At 42.6% G+C, this 19,904-nt stretch overlaps 1 protein-coding gene across 2 annotated transcripts in view; it reads left to right on the plus strand.

Annotated features, from left to right (window-relative positions):
• The first annotated feature begins 5,384 nt into the window (after positions 1-5,384).
• NT5E (5'-nucleotidase ecto) overlaps positions 5,385-19,904 on the plus strand; it is a 55,317-nt gene continuing 40,797 nt past the window's right edge. For both annotated transcript variants that reach the window (XM_003732703.6, XM_035296256.3), the window contains exon 1: positions 5,385-6,222. In XM_003732703.6, the coding sequence (XP_003732751.1) occupies positions 5,884-6,222 (339 nt within the window). In that variant the 5' untranslated portion in view covers positions 5,385-5,883. The remainder of the gene's footprint in view (positions 6,223-19,904) is intronic.

Below are 19,904 nucleotides of genomic sequence, written 5' to 3' on the forward strand. Positions count from 1 at the left end.
AATTAATATAAATAAAATAAAGATTTGCATTCTTAGGTTGTTGATATGGACTACATTAATTGATTTTTGAGTAAATGTTGAACCAGCCTTGAATAGCTATGCTAAATCTCACTTAGTCATAGACTATGATTCTTTTTAAAAATTTTTTATTTAATTTGCTAATATTTTATTAATCCTTTTATCTTACCAATGCCAGAAGATTCAGTTTAGATCAGAAAGAAAAATGATTATAAATCTACAGTTCAACTTTAATGTCCTCTAGATAGAACTTTTGATAGACTTATGAAGTGTTCTGGATATTTTCAGATCTCTGCTAGGAAATAAACATTATCAAAACTTCTCAGCAAGCTGGAAATAGAAGAGAACTTCCCTAATTTGGGAAAGGTGTTACAGGACCACTACATTTGACTGCTTATTGCACAGTGACAGACAAATATGCCAAAACAGCAGGAGTTGCAGCAAAGAGTTTAATAATCATAAAACAGCCAAATAAGCAGACAGGAGGAAACCTCAAATCCACATCTCCAAAAAACTTGGATATGGGACTTTTAAGAGATCTGGACAAGTGATGGGCTAACATGTAGTGATTGCTAATTGGTCAAGAAGTGAGAGCTGAAGTCTTGGGGCAGGTAGATGAAGCGACTACATTCCTGTGCTGAGTCAGTTCCTCTCTGGGGGTCTTCAGACCAGCTGGCATCAGCCATTCTGCTGGAATTCAGGATCTGAAAAAACAACTTAAGCAATTATTAGGTTAAAAGGTCCAGTGTCAGCCAAGTGTGGTGGTTCATGCCTATAATCCCAGCACTTTGGGAAGTCAAGGCATGCACCTGCAATCCCAGCTACTTGGGAGACTGAGGCAGGAGAATCGCTTGAACCCAGGAGGCCAAGGTTGCAGTGAGCAGAAATTGCACCACTGCACTCCAGCCTGGGTGACAGGGTGAGACTGCATTTCAAAAAGTCCAATGTCAGAGATTCTATCTATAGGAACAATGGAGGAGCAGGTGGTCAGTTTGCTACATGACTCTCAAGTTAGTTAGCAGCTGCAGGGAAGTGGATCAAAATGCACCAATCCTGGGATTACAGGTGCACACTACCACGCCCAGCTAATTTTTGTAGTTTTAGTAGAGACGGGGTTTCACCATGTCAGGCAAGTTGGTCTTGAACTTCTGACCTCAGGTGACCTACCTGCCTCTGAAAATACACATTATGTGTCCTGGATTGACTCCAATCTAACCCACTCTTATTTGTGACTTACAAAAGAGGCCAGTATACATTGATCATCCTCCTATGGCCACAAAGAGACCATGGCAAAGTTGCAAGAAAGGATCCTAAACTTTGTGGCCTTCTCAGAAGTCCCCAGACCTAGAACTGCTCCCTGAGCATAAGAGATGGCAGACAGCAGGAGATAAACATTTTGAGTGGACAGAGGGCCTTTATGTGAAATAGAGTTACAAATATAAAAAGAAAATAATAAACCCTGTCTGCTTGTGAAACTTTGAGCAATTAATTTAACATTTTGAAACTCCATTTTATTACCCACAAAAGGAGAATAATATTGCAGCATTATCACAATAGTCAAGCTTTGGAATCAACCTAACTGTCCATCAATGGATGAATGGACAAAGAAAATGTGGAATATATACACAGTGGAATACCATTTAGCCTTAAAATAGAAGGAAATCCTATCATTTGCTATAACATGGATGAAATTGGAGGACACTATGTTAAGTGAAATAAGCCAGGCACAGAAAGGCAAATACTGCAACATCTCACTTATACATGGAATCCAAAAAAGATTAACTCACAGAAGCAGAGGGTAGTATAGTGGTTACCAGGGGCTGCCTGAAGGGTAATTGGAGATGCTGGTCACAAAATATAAAACTTCAGCTAGATAGGAGTAATAAGTTCAAGAGATCTACTGTATAACTTGGTGATTATAGTTAATAACAATGTATTGTATACTTGAAAATCACTGTGTGTAGATTTTGTGTTCTCTCCACAGAAAAGTAGGGATGGGGAGCAGATAATAATACCTACCCTGCATGCTTTTGTGAAGACTTAACAACGGTACCTGAGTATTGGAATTCAATTGTGCTCAAACCCTGCCTGCTACCTACTTGGACACTGAATGATCTTAAGTAAATTATGTAGCCAGGTTAAATATCACATTAAGTTTTCTTACCAATAAGATGAAATATTAATAACAGCCCTTTAACTGTATAATCCAAATCTGCCAGGATGCCTATGACAAGGTCCCTCTGTTTTTACCCTGCATCCATCTGAAAGCAGGTCTCAGATGTTTAATTCAGCTTACCTAATAAGCCTATCTCAACAAATTTTTAAAAATGGATATTTTATTCACATGCCTGTAATCCCAGCACTTTGGGAGGCCAAGGCAGGTGGATCACCAGGTCAAGAGATCAAGACCATCCTGGCCAAGGTGATGAAACCCCAACTCTACTAAAAATACAAAAAATTAGCCAGGCGTGGTAGCAAGCACCTGTAATCCCAGCTACTCTGGAGGCTGAGGCAGGAGAATCACTTGAACCCAGGAGGTAGAGGCTGCAGTGAGCTGAGATCGCACCCACGTAAGTCTCAAAAAAAAAAATGGATATTTTATTAAAGACTTTGTGATAAGGTATAAAATAGGTTCTCATCACAAAAGAAACTTAAACATATATTATCCATTAGATAGTTCCAGTGGTGCGCTGGTAAATGTTCAACTGACTCTCAAAGAAAAACGTATGCATTTATACACACGTTTATTATAAATTTTTCTGATATCAAAGATTGTTATACAAAATTTACTATTTGTAAATTTTGCTATTGGTTTCTACAGATTGCTTTCCTTGATTTTTGCAGAACTTTTGTAATCCATAACCAACCTATGGTTCTGACTGAACTGTGATCTGACAAATGGAGTTATATACCCATTTATTTTCTAATAAATCAACAATGTATTGTTATTAGATCTAATATGTAATCTATTATTAAAGTATTTGTCACTCTACTATATGTTTAATAAATATAGTACAGACTACACTCATTAAATTAAAACCAAGTTTTAATTTAAAACTAAATTTAAATTAACTTTAATTTAAATCTAGTTTAGCACTAAATACGTTGTTCATCAATGATGGGAGATTTTTCCTGAATCAGATAATAGTTTTCTGATATGTACTGAAATAATATTTCCTCAATTTAAGGGGCTATTCCCAATGTAATAGATATTAGCACTACACACTTTTACATTTATTCTGCATTATTTTGACATTTTCTTCATTACTTTCTTAAGTCTAATCAACTGATGAAACAATACAGAAAGCCTTGATTTGTATGTGGAGCTTTGCCTGCTTTTAGTTTCCTCGTGGACTTGGGAAAATTTCTATGATCCTCATGGCTTTGCAGCTAGTGTATGCCCCCTCACATTGTTTGCAGCAGTATCAGCTCCAGGAGAGTCAAAATCCTTCTTGGTTCTTTCATACTATGGCCCACTGCGTCTAAAGTAGATTTTAGGTTAGTGTTACTTGAATTGCAAGTACTATTACTACTGAAGCAGTGACTCTGTTTCCATCACTTGGAGAGAAGACCAAAAACATATATTAAACACCTAGAGAGAGAGGAAAAAAAAACACATTAAAGTGTGATTATAGGAACTGACCAGAAATTTAGAAAAGAGAACAGCTCACTGCTGTGTGAAGGAGCCAAAGGAATTTCACGTTGACCTGAACAAGAAATTAAAGGAACCCTAGACCTTGGCCTGAGGACAGAATGGGAATGGTGGTTTGGAGAGAAGAGATGAGGACAAAGGGAAGTGTGAGGAACAGTGTAAGGTAAAGTTGGCTGGATAAAATGAGACTTCAAAAGGCCAGTCTGCAAAACTTGAACGTGGTGTAATAAACAATCAAAGGACATTTTAGATCTTTATAAAAACAAATCACACGGGAATGATATTGAAGCAGAAGTCTGGTAGCATCCCCAGGACAGGAGTTTCAGAAACTATTGCAGTGGCTCAGGTTTAAAAGACAAGAAACAACAAATGATCAGTTCACCAGTGATCAGCAATAGGTCATGTTGACATCATCTACCCCCAGATACCTCGCAATGAGAAAGGGACATAATCTTTGTTGCATTCTTCCTAAACATCCAATCATGAGAAACTTCAGTCCAATTATGAGAAAACATCAGAGAAACCCAAACTGAGGGGCAGTATACAGAAACTAGTACTGTTCAAAAGGGTCAAGGTTTTTGAAGACAAAAGACTGAGAAACAATCACAAATTAGAGGAGGCTAAGAACACATGAAAACTAACTGCAATATGGTATCCCAGATTGGATCCTGGAACAGAAAAAGGACATTAGTGGAACAGTTGGTGAAATTCAAATAAAATCAGTAGTATAGTTATAACAGTTTTGTATCAATGTTAATTTTTTAGTTTCATTCGTTATATAAGCTGTCAACATAGGGTAATATAGGTGATTATGTGGGAACTCCCTTTATTACCTTTGCAACTTTTCGGTAAGTCTAAAATCATTTTAAGTTAAATCAGTAAAACTACCAGTTCTTTTACCTGCTTCTAGCAAGTGACACAGAGGGACAGAGCAAAACCTTGCAAAGCATGACATTAAAGGTGTCTCAGAAGCAAGGGTCTTGTGTGGCCCCTGGCTCTGCTGCTCCCAAACTGCATGGCCTTTCTTGGCAAATGATTTACAATTTCTGAGCTTCGAGCCAGTGTCTTAAAAACGGTACGACACAAGATGTCTTTTCAACAAATGGTACTAAGAAAATTGGATATCCACATGCAAAAGAACAAATTTGGACTCGTACATCACATATGAATATTAACTCAAAATGGATTAAAGATCTAAGTGTAAGAGTTTAGATTATAAAACTCTTTGGAGAAAACATACAGGAAAAGCTTCCTAACATTGTATTTGGCTATGACTTCTCCATGACACTGAAAGCACACGCAACAAAAGAAGAAGAAAAAAAAGACAAGTAGAATAGGAAAAAAAAAAAAAAAGACCAGAAAAGCAACGAAGGGCAGCATCGTATCTTTACAGTTGTCAGATTTTACCCCAATGGTGTTTTAGCTTCCAGGAGCTGTCCACGCGTCGCCACTATTTTATCACTAAGGTTTTAATCGTGAATAAACGAGGAACTGGATTCGAATGATTTCTTACTTTCTGAGATTCTCTGTCTAAGCATTGTGGACTTCGTGCGTTCTCAACACCACAGGAAGCGTCCCATCTCAGTGCGCTTCGGCTCTCACAGCCCAAAACTGCAAGGAGTTCCTCGGCCCGGCCTCTCTTCCCTCCTCCTCCCTTCCCCGCCGCGCGCTCATCTTTCTTCCCGCCCCCTCTCCTTTCCCTCCTCCGCTCTTTGTGGAGCTCGCGCAACCACAAGCCCGACGCAAACCATACATTTCTCTTGCAGAAAAACTCGCAAGAGAGAAAAACCCTCGGAAAAGGTGAGACTCAGCGAGGACCCACACTCAGGGCGGAGCCCTCCAATTCCTTCCTCGCGCCCCGGAACGAGCAACGCACCAGCCGGACTGCGGGCGCCCAGGCTCCCCGGTCGGGCCGGGATGCGGCCAGGGCCCGCTCGCCGCCGGGAACAACCTCCCGACTCTTCCCGCGGGGAGCCTGTGGCAGTAGACAGCCGCGCCCGGGCGCTCCGGGTACCGGGGTCGGATCCGTGACGTCGCGGGCGTGCGACTGGCCGCCACCCGGCCTCTGGGCTGAACTAGGGCCCGCCCAGGCCCCGACCCGACCCGGGCCCCGCCCCTCCAGCCAGGGCGCTGAGCCCCGGCCCCAGCCGCTCGCCCGCATTCGCCGCTCGCCGGGCTCGCCAACTTTTGCACCCAGTTCACGCGCAGCCGCTATGTGTCCACGAGCCGCGCGGGCGCCCGCCAAGCTGCTTCTCTTCCTGAGCGCGCTGCTGTGGCCCGCGGCCGGCGCCTGGGAGCTCACGATTCTGCACACCAACGACGTGCACAGCCGGCTGGAGCAGACCAGCGAGGACTCTAGCAAGTGCGTCAACGCCAGCCGCTGCGTGGGTGGCGTGGCCCGGCTCTTCACCAAGGTGCAGCAGATCCGCCTCGCGGAAGCCAACGTGCTGCTGCTGGACGCCGGCGACCAGTACCAAGGCACCATCTGGTTCACCGTGTACAAGGGCGCCGAGGTGGCGCACTTCATGAACGCCCTGCGCTACGATGTCATGGTAAGACCCGAGCCCGCGCCAGGTTTAGGAGTCCCGGACTCCTAACAGAGAGGAGCCGGGCTTGAGAAGCAGCGAGTGGCAGAGGATGGCAAGCCCAGGACCAGGGCGCGGAGAGATGTGGGGATAAAGTGAGACTCCGGCCAGTGTGCCAGCTGGATGCAGACATAGAAGTCCTTTGGACGATTCGTCTTAAATGGATGTTATTGGGCTCCCACTATGAGATAGGAGTATTTAGAAAAGCAGGACCCAGTCCTGTCTGCGAGGGGGTTCAGGTGGGGTGCGTAGAAGCATTGACAGTTACCCAGTGCTAGGGACTGAATCAGGTCCCTCAGGTAGCTCTCATTTACTGTTAGATCTTTGAAAGAATGCTTTATCTCAATCTAGCTCTTTCGGAAAATGCTTAGGTCAATCTTATTGAAAGGTAAACAGCATCAAAGAAGCTAAATAAATTATCAGGTCACCATCCCTCCAAAAGGGGAGACGTGATAAGAATGGGCACCAGATCCCTTTGACCCTGGAGCTTGAGCATACCTAAGCTCACAGCTTTGCGGTAGATTCCCTGCTCAACTACCTTCTATGTGACCTTGAGCAAGTTATTTACTCTTTCTTGCCTCAGTTCTATCCTCTATAAAATAAGGATTATAATTTTACTTACTGCAAACATTGCCTGCGCATAGTGTGGTCTCTATAGATGTTATTACTATTACCAGACACTATAATACAGGAAAAGAAAAGAAGGAAAGGAAGGAAGGAAGGAAAAGAAAGAAAAGAAAGAAACAAACTTCCCAGAGAGCCAAAATGATGAAACACTTGTGTTTCAAAGGATTTTAATAAAGTCAGGTTGGCACCAGAGATTTTGGAAGAGTCCAACTTAAGAAATAATGGGCTCTTAAAACATGTGCAAAAGTTTAGTTCAAGGTCCCAAATGTTCAGTTAAAAGTAATGCCTTGTTAGTTGCACTAAATTATAGAAAAGGAGCAGAGGGGGTTTACATAGTAATAAATAAGCACAACCGAGATGCATATATGGTGGTTAAAAAACAAATCAAAACACACCCAAATTTAACCCTGTGTAAAAGTCCCGAGTAAAAGGATTTGACCAAGACTGTGGAGAAACTTGGGAGAAGAAAACTTAAGAGCTGTGGAAAAGGAAGAACAGAGATATCTCCAGAGAAGGATCCAGAGAAATCTGTGAAGTCCACAAGTGTGGAAGGGAAAGCTCAGTGTGATGAGGCTGGGACACAGAAGGCTCACAGCACACTTTGTAGAAGAAGAGCTTAGTGGTCAGGAGAGCACAATGCTGAAAGGTTTGTTTGGTTTTAGTTTCCCCTCCGGAAACTTGGAGAAAGGAGGACAGGAAAAGATGATAAGAGGGCACCATTGTTTGGCTTTAAGCGCCCCCCCCCAACAACAAGAAAACTCATTTTAAAGAGATGAGAGATGGGGAGAACGCTCCCTCTGTTCTGATGCTTTTGAACTTATCAGGGACACACAGCAGCAGACATTCCAGCAGACCTTCAGCCTTCAGAGTTCATGGGGTGGGGCTTACTCACATCTGGATTTTAAGAAGAATTGTGGGTCTCAAGAACTCTGTGGTCTCTTAAGCATTGGTATTCCACAGCTACACTTCCCTGATACTTTGCACTCAGTAATGACAAAATAAACATTTATAGAATTGGATTGTTACTACCCTGTATCTCCACTTCCTCTGAGAAGGGTAGAATAAACTTATATTTGTTTGTTTTATTTTGCATATAAACCACGACTTTGTAAACTTTACTTTTTGTAACACTCATTTCTCCACTATTGTGTGAACCCTTTTACATGAAAAAAAAGAAGAATTCCTAGTGTTCCCCAATAATATTTCTCTGTTGTAAGTCTAGTTGAACTCCTGGTGTTAATCATGAGAAACAGCGTCAAAGAAGCTGAATAAATTATCAGGTCACCATCCTCCCAAAAGGGGAGACGTGATAAGAATGGACACCAGATCCCTTTGACCCTGGAGCTTGAGCATACCTAAGCTCACAGCTTTGCGGTAGATTCCCTGCTCAACTACCTTCTATGTGACCTTGAGCAAGTTATTTACTCTTTCTTGCCTCAGTTCTATCCTCTATAAAATAAGGATCATGATTTTGCTTACTGCAAACATTGCCTGAGCATAGTGTGGTCTCTATAGATGTTATTACTATTACCAGACACTATAATATAGGGTTTAAAAAAGAGAAGAAAAGAAAGAAAGAAGGAAGGAAAGAGGGAGGGAGGGAGGGAAGGAAGGAGACAGAAAGAAAGGAAGGAAAGAAAAGAAAGAAAAAGAGAGAGACTTTAGAGAGAGCCAAAATGCTGAAACATTTGGGTTTGAAAGGACTTCAATAAAGTAGGTTTGGCAGCAGACATTTAGGAAGAGTCCAAGTTCAGAGATAATGGACTCTTAAAACATGTGCAAAAGTTTAGTTCAAGGTCCCAAGTGTTCTGTTAAAGGTCCCAAATGTTTATGACAGGACATCTAGGTGAGGCCTGAATAAACTACTGTAAGTTACAGCTTATCTCTTCTGTGGATGTTCAGAATCCTTTTTGTTGGATGAAATTACTTTCTTTCAAATTTTGCTCAAAACAATTGATTTGGGTGCTGAGGAAAAATAGGCTACTTACATAATGTTGGCAGGGGGTAAAGATGGGGAGAGGACCAAATGGCAAGGTTGGATGGTTGTGTGTTCAGGACTTACTCTGTGCAGTTTGGGGGTTTGTCAAACATAATTTGACCTGCATAAAATCCTAGCTCTTGCAGTGCTAAAGCTTATGCTAAAGCTCTGCTGTACTCCTATATTGCACAGATGTTTCACTGTCATTCGTTTATATTATACTAACCCTCAGAATTTATTGCTGTTGTGATATAAATGTTCCTCCACCATAGCTACTCACCACATCTTGATGCCTAGGACACTGGGGATTCAAATCAGGGTGGAAAATAATTGTGGAGGGGCAGCTCCAGTTTCCAGGAGACTGGACCTGTTTCACAGGAGCCACAGAAAAGGACTGAAGCATATGGAGAACAAAGGGGAATTTCCTGGAATGCAGCTTAAACACAGGAGTCCCCGAGAGCAGGAACTTCCAAAGAGGTGTAGACTTTCTAGACCTACTGAAGTAATCCTGATTGCTGTAGAGGCCCCAGGGCAATCCTGGAGACCCCCTGGACCCACTGCTAGGCAGAAAACTGGGAAGAGGATGGTGGCAAAACCTGTCAGTTAGTGTAGCTATTTCAGTGGAAGGACTGTTGCCCCCTGAGGCACAAGGAAGGCAACATGGAAGCACTGACAGCGTGCGCCCTGCCTGGTTACTTTCTCTGAGCCTCATGTACCTTAGCTGTAAATCAGGAGTGATAACCCTCACTTTGAGAGGTTTTGTGAGCAATACATGAGATAAGCCCTGCTGGTTTATATTAATAGTAGTGCTCACCGAGAGTTAGTTTCACATGCTCTGGATGGAGAGGAGGGGAATTGCAAAGAAGGGAAAGTTTGTGTTTTGTATCAGGTTATCTGATTCTTGCAGCCTGGCACAGTCTACCTACCACCTGCCTCCCTTCTACCATCTTATCTAAGTACCATTGCCTGGGCTATTTTTGTTATATTTACTTACTAAGCAGACTTAAGAAATCTCCCCACAGCACAAAACCAAAGGTATACACCTCCAGAGGTGGGATTCTCACCATCAATACAGGCTGTGGGGAAGGTAGCTTTGAGCAAGTCTCTAGGGTCCCCTAGAAGAGTGCCTTTTCTCCACATGGCTCCTGCTTCCGAGGCCCTGGCTGCCAAGCCTACTTCCTGCCCATAAGACTGCATGCAGCATTAGCCTTAGCCAATTGCTCCTCAATGGGGGAGGCAGCAGCCAGGGGACAGATTAGTCAGATAGAATGGCCACCCCTCTATCTCCCACATAGACAACATTCTAATGTTTTGATGGACTGCATATAATTTTCTTTCTACATGTACGTCCAAAACCTTTATGTGCTTATATTTTAGATTTTTTCTTTTTCTTGAGACAGAGTCTTGCTTTGTCGCCCAGGCTGGAGTGCAGTGGCACGATCTTGGTTCACTGTAACTTCTGCCTCCCAGGTTCAAGCAATCCCGAGTAACTGGGATGTGCTTATATTTTAAAATTGCATAACTAGTCCTGTTATTCAGCCCATTCTGTTTCTTACTTTCGTCCTGAACTTGTTTTTAAGATTTGTCCATGTTGCTCTAGATGCACTTGTACCTATACATCACTGTGAATTGTGCTCCATGTATTTTACCCATCTGCTCCCTGGCTGATGAGTTTGGAGAAGGCATCTGACACCCCGCCTCCACAAGTAATGCTGCTCCAAGTACCTTCCTATGTGGTCTCACCAAAGGATTTCTACCCACGGGCAGAATTGCTGGCCACAGGGCATACTGAGTACTATGAGTACTACCAGATTGCTTTCCCCAATGATTTGCACCCTCCATTCTCTTCCACCTACTCCCATCCCCAAACAGGACATGTAAATTTCTATATTTTATCTCTATGTCATGGCAGTATCCAGCTTTCTAGTAGGTGTAAAATGCACATTGCTGCTTTATCATGTATATTTCTAATAACTAGTGAGTTTGGACATTTTTGAGATGTTTGTAAACTTTTATGTTTCCTCTCCCCTAATTGTATATTCATATTCTTTGGTATTTTTAAAATTGGGTTAGCTTTGTGTTTTTTTACTTTCAGGAGTTCTAGGTTTTGATCTGCGATCAATTTAGACATTGAAAATATATTATGATGATATTAGACCTATTAATTTTGTCTATGGTATCTTTCATTGAACAGAAATTCTTCATTTGATGTAATTGAATTAATCTTTTTTTCCTGTGGTTTGTGCTTTCAGAAGTTTGCCGCATAGTTTGCTGATTTAAAGCTTATCACTTTTAACACTCCTCACCGGAAATTCAGAGATCACTATGGTTCTCTCTGCCTTTTAAGAGATAAATCTATAATCTGTGGCTGTGCTGTTCACTTGTCATCATCACCAGTTCCTCATCTATAAAATAGGAGATTGAAACAGCTTACCTCTGAGGCCCCGTACCTATCTGGAGCCCTGCAGTGAAATGTGATTCGGTGAAGGGACAGGAGGATGGGGCAAAAGTGTAGAGGCAGGAATCTATACAATGGACCAGGCTGGATCAGAGTGAGGTAACAGGTATCATGGCAGAAGAAGTTGTATAAGCTCTAACGGCCCCCTGAGAAGTTTGAGCTCTGTTGCCATCAGCTGCCATGTGGTTTCTGAGTAGAAGACGACTGTGGTATAATAAAAAACAAATATTTGGTCTTTGTTCCCAGTACTTGTCATAGAGCTTCTAAAACCCTAGAAATTTCCTAATAGAAGTGTCCTTTGTGATTCATAATAAACCTCGTGATAATACCTGGGTTTATGCTCCTGCAACTTAGGGTGAGGTCCCTAGAGAGTTTCAGGATAGAGCCAGTCACCAGCAAGTCCAAGAGATTAAAGGATCAAAGAGTTGGAATTTTCAGTCCCACCCAGGAAAGGAGGGTGGGACTGGAGATACAGTGCTGAAAAACTCTTCAACAAGATGTGAGGAGCTTTTTGGTTGCTGAGGATGTGGGGGTTCCTGGAGGGTGCATACCCAGGGAAGGCATGAAAGCTCCACGTGCCCCCATATCTTGTCCTAGCCATTCTTCACTTAGCTGTTCATCTGTGTCCTTTGTAATAGCCTTTGTAATAAACTGAGTGAGTTCTGTGAGCTATCCTAGCAAGTTATTTGAAACCAAGGAGGGAGTTGATGGGAACACCTGATTTATAGCTGCTCAGCCAGAAGCACAACCTCAGGCTGCCGATCAGTCTGAAGTCGGGGCAGTCTTGTAGGACTGAGCCCTTAACCTATGGGATTTGATGGTGTCTTGAGAAAGTATCAGAATTAAATTCAATTATAAGACACTAAGTTTGTGTTTTCTGGAGAATTGCTTGGTGTGTGTGGGAAATCCCACACACATCTGGTCACAGAAGTGTTACTGTGTTAAATGTGACAGTAGAGAGAAAAAGCAGTTTGTTTTTTGTGTGTGGGCTTTTGTCTGCTAATGAGATGATGGATGGCTGGGGACCCCTAGATAGCTTCAGGAAAGGGGCTGATCACCAGAAAGACTAATTCATGACTAGAGGATTAGAACTTTCAACCCTACCTCCCCCAACTCTAGAGAGGGGAGTTGGGCTGGAGATTGAGTTCAGTCTCCAATGACCAGTGAATTCATCAATCATGTCTTCATGGTAAACCTTCATGAAGACCCCTCATCAACCAAATGCAGAGAGCTTCCAAGTTGGTGAACATATGGAGGTGCTGGATAGGCGGTACACAGAGTGGGCATGAAAACGCAGCCCATCCACTCCCATGCCTTGCCCTGTACATCTCTTCACTTGCTTGTTCCTGAGTTGTATTCTTTATAATAAGCCAGTAATGGCGAGTAAAGTGTTTTCCAAGTTCTGTGAATCATTCTAGCAAATTGTCAATCCTGAGGGTAGGGTCATAGGTACCTCCCATTTATAACTGGTTGGGAATACAGGTGGCCCAGGACTCTCGACCTTCTAACTTGTGAAATCTGATGCTAAGTCCAGGTAGAGAGTGTCAGAATTGAGTTGAATTGTTGGACACCAAGCTGGTGACCACACAGAATTGGGGAATTGATTGATGTGAGGAAAACCTCTCCCAGCTACATAGGGAAATCACCGTTTTGGAAGATGAGCAGAAATGGATGGTGGGGAGAGGACAGGAGAGATGAGGGTGAGGAAAGAGGCCAGGCAGCAGTCCAGGTGTGAGATGTTAAGGCCTGAACTCTGGTAATTGAGGAGGCCAAATCCACGGGACCAGTTGCAAAAGGCAGGCAGTCTGGAGGTAGAGGGCTAAGAGATAAAACATGGGGGTGAGACTGGGATCAAGTCCCCTTCCTACCACTTAGAATCTATGGACTGTGAGCAGGTTATTTAATCTCATGAAGTCTCCATTTCCACATGTATGAGGTATGTGATGGTTGTCTCCACCCCAAGGGTGTTGTGGGGTTTAGAAGAGTTAGTAGTGCACATAACGTGCTTAGCACAGGGCCAGCCCACAGTAAGTGCTGGCTGTACTCACCTTCTCTTGGCAGGGGTGACTCAGGAAAGGGTGTAATCAAAAGATGATTATGAGGGTTCAAGTACCAGGCAGTGGGAGAGTTAGCAGATTTTATTGCTCCTACATTGTGGCAGGATTCTTTTACTTAAGCTTACCACTGACAGCTGAGGCCTGCTACCTTAGCCCTGAAATGTAATCTGAAGACTTTTCCTGGACTTACTGGGCACCATTGGAATGTATGAGGCTGTGGCCGACAGGAGCAGTGGAAAGAGATTTGGATGGGACTTCAGAACACCCAGGTTTTACTTCGTGACTCTTCCGCTTATTGGCTGTGTGAGTTTGGCAGAGGTTTCCTTATCTACAAAATGGGGGAATTGGAGAGGGTGGTCTATCGCATGTCATTTCTCAGCACCTAAGCCTCTGCCCAGCCCTCCCTCTTGCTTCTAATCTGCCCACATCACTTGGTTTGTCTCTGCACAAGTCTAAGTTTGCATAACAACTCTCTAATTCCATCACCTTGATTGATTGATTGATTGATTGCGGCTATTTCTTTGTGGAGAGATAGCGTAGGTCCTTCAGGTGCCTCCAGTTGGCTACTGTTTCCAGATGAAGAGGTTTCCAGGATGCTGGTGGGATGTTACTCTGGAGAAATGATAGGATGGGGAAGGGAAGGAGCATGAGCCCAGTATTGAGCCTGAGTCTTCAAGGCTCATTTATTCATTCAATCTGCAAATATTCATTCTTCATTGCCACATGCCAGGCTCTCTGCCAAGTGCTGAGGACAGTGATCAGGACCTGCTGGGATGAAAATTACCATTCAGAAGATAGCAGAGAGGGTAATGGCCATTCGAGTTCCTCTTAACCACATGGAAGGGCTGGGCAAGATCTATAAAGGAGAGAGGTTAAACAGAGCGATGCAAAAGTGACTGAAATTCTAACACCCGTGCATGGGGATTCTTAAGTGAAATATCTGGTCTGTAGAAGAAGACATATCAGACCCTCATATTTAGCATCTATGCCCAAATCAGCACTGAGCATGCTTCTTCTCAAAGAACTTGTCCCTAAAAAGAGAGACAAGCGCTTACAGTGACTTTCAAGTTAAAGGAAACTGTCAGAATTACTTTATCTTAAATCACAAAGACTTGCTTGGGGAAAGATACATGAGCAATACTAGTTTGGGAAACTTGAAAGAGAGATCCTGTTTGTAATGACACTTTTGAAAACGCAACAACAAAAAGGTAATTATTCCTATTGCTCAGGTGTCTGAAGTTGTGAATGTGTAGGGGGTTGTGGATTTCCAAGCCTCAGAGACAGGAACATCCCCCCTCCATCCTGGGGCTGTGGCCCCAGGCCTCTACTTCCTCTCTTCCAGCCTAAATTCCAGAGCAGAGAGGGTATGGTTGAGACCAGCCTCAGGGAGGAGAGGAAGGAAGCAAAAGTAGTTTCTCAGCTCATCTTGTCCTTGTACTATTAATAGCATATTTTCTTAACTGAAAATTGGAAAGAACCAAACAACTCACACACCATGTTGGCAGCTTTCTGCACAAATGCATCTGAATGCTCTGTCCTCGCCAGTGTTTATTTTCCTCAGCCACATAACCAGAATTTGAACATTCTTTTGACACTTATTTTCTCTCAGTTGAATAATTAGTTCTATATATAATCCAAACATTAGCTGGAACCGTGTAGACTCTCAGAGATATAGTTGAAATTTCCTGGACCTCAATTAGTTGGGCAGTTAATTCTGAATGTTGATGTGCCCATTTTGCATGTATGGAGAGTTTGTACATCCCCCCTCCCCATCGAAAAAAAGTAGAATACTGTCTGTTTGGTACTTGCTCATTCAGTCATTCTTTCAACAAACGAGGTACATTCTGGGTTGAGCCCCAGGGTGTTTTCTCCCATTCAGTGGGATGCCACATTCACCTGCTGTGGCCCACATTCCTTGGCCCAGAACTGCAGGGATGGAGGCCAACCCAACATCAGAAGTGGGCAACAGTGCCAGAACCCTATCAACCAAACCAAATGTAATTTGTAATCCTCCCTGGATGATGCTGAGTGATTGACAACTGAGCCTCATTGTATAATAAACCAGGCTGTCTCTCTGTAAAAAAAAAAAAAAAAAAAGAGAGAGAGAGTCTCCATATGTTGCCTAAGCTGGTCTCGAATTCCTGGGCTCAAGCAGTCATCCCTTCTCAGCCTCCCAAAATGCTGAAATTACAGGCATGAGCCACCATGCCCGGTGCAGTCTGTCTCTTTAGCTCTTCAATTATAGGGCGTCCGCAACCTCAGCCCTTAACGATTGAGCTAGTGTGTAAGTGACTAGCTAAATAAAAGTGCTGCAAACTTCTGACAAATGTCTTCTTGACATTATTACAATTTATTTCTGTGGAAAATTCTTCTGCATCACACATCCTGAACTGCTTTCAAAAAACTCTCCTTTGTTTTTCCATCTAACATTTCTTTGTTACCCTTCTAACGTGTTTCAATCTCTTGTCGTCACTTGGAACATTTTCTACTGCCTCACCCGTCTAGTTTCCATTTCCTAGCCTAGACCAGCCCAGTATTTTGACACCTAAATACCTGGAATTTTGCCTGATATTTAAAGCCAAAACCAAATGAAAATGTAAAGAACAAAAGGAGATGTTATTCTGTGATTCAAAATCCTGTTGTTGTTAAATGAACCCTGAAGGTTACAGTCTGGTATTTTTAACACCTTCTGCGGGTATTTGTCAATATTTACATTTGATGTGGATAGCTTATGAAAGTCCAGTGGCTTTGGAGAAATCCTGTTCACTGAGAATAAGACCCAGAAGGTCAAATGAATCAATGATCAAAGAATGAAGATATTCTAAGACTTCGGATGCCAAGTTTCTGTTTTTGATTATTAAAAATACTTTGCAATTAGTTACGCATGAGAGAAAGCTTATGTATAAAGTTTGGCTTGTAAGTCACATGAATTCTATGTACAGGCAAAAAACTACTTTCCCTTTGGGGATATACAATGTCCTTATTTGGAAATTATTTCAAGTAATTATGAAGTAGTAATATCTTTATTCATTTATTTATCTAATGCACTATATGCTAAAAAGAATTCAAAATAACATTCAATTATCATCTCTTTAATTTGGAAACCAAATTAAATGGGTACCCACCCAAGTTGAAATGTAAACAAATGCATCATATCATCATGTGTCCCTCCCTGTCCATGGCAGATGCTAAAAAACTTGCCCCTAAGAAGAACGAAGTCAATTGATTTAGTCAGCCTTTCCCACTGTGTTTGGACTGAGCCTCAGAATCCTCCTTATCCCCAAACTACAAGGAGTTACTGTCAATCAACTAGAGATGGCATTCAAGATAAAATTATTTTCCATCTTGCACTAATGTAAGAAGCATAGAATCTATTGGCTTTTTAACAGTAAAATAACATCTTTAGCAAGTAACAAATGGTAAAAGTAATACTTTTAAATAAAGAGAGAACAATCCTTCTGATTTTCCTCTTTATCACATTTTACTCACAAACAATATGGATGGAAAGTGCAACTGAATTTAGCAATCACACTGAAACTCTGCTGCTTTACTATACTGTCCTGAGGCCATGTGTCAACTCCTATGCTTTTTTCCCAAAGCTCTTCCTAGAAAGAGCTGCCACTTCTCCATTTACTCTTTTCACCTGTAAATGAATGCTCCTGTTGGTATTAAGTAAATGGGTGAATGAAAGAAATCATGAGAATACTCCTGCGGTGAGAGCAAGAGGACATGTAAACATGCGGTGGGAGAGCAGGTCAGAGATGGTGGCTAACACCGGAACCAGGATGGAGGCCTGAGACTTGACTCTGGCCTGCAGGACCATGGTCGGCATTGTCTGCGGGAGGAAACACAGAGGTCAGTGGGCATCCAGCAGTCTTCCATGAAGGCCTCTCACTATTCTGGAACATTTTGTTTTTATAGAGAAATCTCCCACTTCCTGATATCCCCAGTTAGAATTGATTGATCAAAGCAGTCCCTCTCCCTGTTACTAAATAATTAAACAATATGCATTAATTGATCTCTATAACCATTTAAAATGTATCTAACACAGGAGAAATCTTTGATAAATATTGACTGAATGAATAAAAAATGAATAATTAGGGGGAGGGGGAAAGAAACAGAGAGTTAAATACTGAGGTTGGAGTTTTTGGTCCTTCAGTCCAGTTGCCCCTGGCAGCCCCATTCATGTGACCTTGAATTCTCTACAAGTCTCCTCATTTTCTATGTGTGTCATAATGGAAAAAAAGGTTATAAAACACAGTCTTTTTGGCCTGGGGTACCAAAAGAGTAAAGAGTTCTGTTTTGAAAGCCTCTGACAGATGAACACAACAGCCACAGTGATAACTTTAGCAGGAAATTGAGCCACAGAAAGCAAGCAAGCCACAAAGCCCTGAAGGCTGAAAAAGCCTCACAGGCCAAGAGGCAGTTAGGCTGCACCTGGGACAGAGGCTGCTTTCTCAACTGGGAAATGAGTGTCTGCAGATATATAAAGCTGTGAGGAGGTCACTACGGCCCAGCTCTGATGAGCTTCTGGTATAGCATCTTTGGTTAGTTTGCCTCAACCAGCAGCAGAATTTTTATTCCAAGGGTTAACAGTTATTTAGACTTTTTCTAAAGGTTGAGATAACACCTCCACCCCCCACCCCCAGTTTGGTCCTGCCCAGATTGAAACCAGGCAAAGTGAGTTAAGATACTGGGAGATGGGAGGGGACAGGTGGGGTAGAGGCCTGGCGCCCCTCTCTTCTATTGTTCAAAAGACACTTTGTGGAGTTGTCTAGAGAGATTTAGGGGTAACTCCTCCTGCCCCAATCTCCCCTTAGCTCCCCACTCCTCCCTATCCTGCCAGGTCAACCACCAGCAGAGAAGGGCTCTTAGCCCCGGGGACAGGGACGCTGTGAGTGAGACACTTGTGAGGATGCATATGGTTTCTGTTGGAATGCACAGAGGAGCAGTGAAACACCAGGAACCCCATCCTCTCTCCTGCCCATGCCCTCATGCCCTGCCAGCTGAATTCCTGTGACTTCCACTCCTGCATTATCCCCAGGGTCACCTCCCCACCACATTCCCACTGCCCCACTTGCCGCATCACCTCTCCCCTGCACCACTCCAGAGCCTCCTGCCAGTCTCTTGACCACCAGGCTCACACAGCTCCCGTCCACTCACCACAGGCCGCCAGACAGAGCTTTCTAGCATCCCCAGAATGCTTTCAGCCTTGCTTTCTCTTTAAGGCTTCCCACTTCCCTCAAAATGAAAGCCCTGACTCCGTGGACACTGCACAGACCCTCCCTGATCTCCCAGTGATGCTCTTAACTGCATCCTTTTTTTTCTGCCAAATTTTCAGGTGCCCTTAGTTCCAGAAGCACCAAATCACCCTGCTCCTATGAGCTGCTTATGACATAGTTCAAGGTGTGACATCTTTGAGGCCTCTCCATGATACCTCTACTGCAGACGTCTGTCTCTGGTGTATCAGCTGTACCTTGTACACACGTTTCTAAGTATCTGTCCACTGTGAACGTTGTTTACATATAAGATTGACCCTATGTTCTCTGTGATACCAGGTGAGCTCTGGCACCAGTGCCCAGCAGAGGTTCACTGAATAATTAATAAAACTACTCACTCCACCTGCTTTTAAATGGGTTCCATTTTAGTAATTTGGTGTGGGAACCATTAAAACTTTTCAGAAGAAGTCAGGATTTGAAACAAACTTGGTAAAAAGTAGTTAAGCAGTGTCTTCGTTGTAAAGTGAGAGAAAGCAAGTTCCTTGGCAGCAAGTGAACAGCTTTGCCAGCAGCTTTACATTCACAGCCTGCCACTTTGGTAACTGTTTCTGGACAATTGCCCAGGTTTTCTTGTTTTCATTTCTGTATTTTAATTTACCAGTCACTTTTATATTTCTAATATCTTACTAGCACTTGTGAATGAAACAGTCTTTTTGAGAGTTTGTTAATTGTTCTGTGTGAGTGTAGAAAGTTTCTATCATATCAGATCATCAATTCTTTTTTAAAAAATAATGTTTTAGGCTTTCTCCTACATAAAGAAAATGGGGGGGGGTGGGGAGCTGGGGGTGGACCAGTTGGTCACATTACATTTCTATGATTTTGGTGTTGGAGATACTGAAGATCATTTTGCTGGGGTTTGCACTCTTAAATTACAGAAAAGTGCATTTGGTGAAGTTTAGTGTTTTTAGTAAACATGTACAAGATGTCATAGGGCTAGAATTAGTGAAGTAACAGGGTTTGTGAATGAATGAGCTCAATCTTAGTAATGAAATGTTTGGAAAGCAAAAGAACAAGAGAGAAAGAGCATCAGAACATGATTTAGTTACCCCATACATTTATACAAATAAAAAGAAGATATGATTTAGGGTCATAGAAATCACATCCCTAAACTTATGGTTAAATAATAAGTGGCAAGTAACAGTTTAGCTACAAAAAATATACAGGAACACATAAGGAAAGTTACATGGGAACATTCAGGGAAGACCAAAAAAGGCGAAATAAGATTACCTGCTCTGTTATGTTGCCCTGAT

This window comes from Callithrix jacchus, chromosome 4 (assembly GCF_049354715.1).
Source record: "Callithrix jacchus isolate 240 chromosome 4, calJac240_pri, whole genome shotgun sequence".
NCBI lineage: Eukaryota > Metazoa > Chordata > Mammalia > Primates > Cebidae > Callithrix > Callithrix jacchus.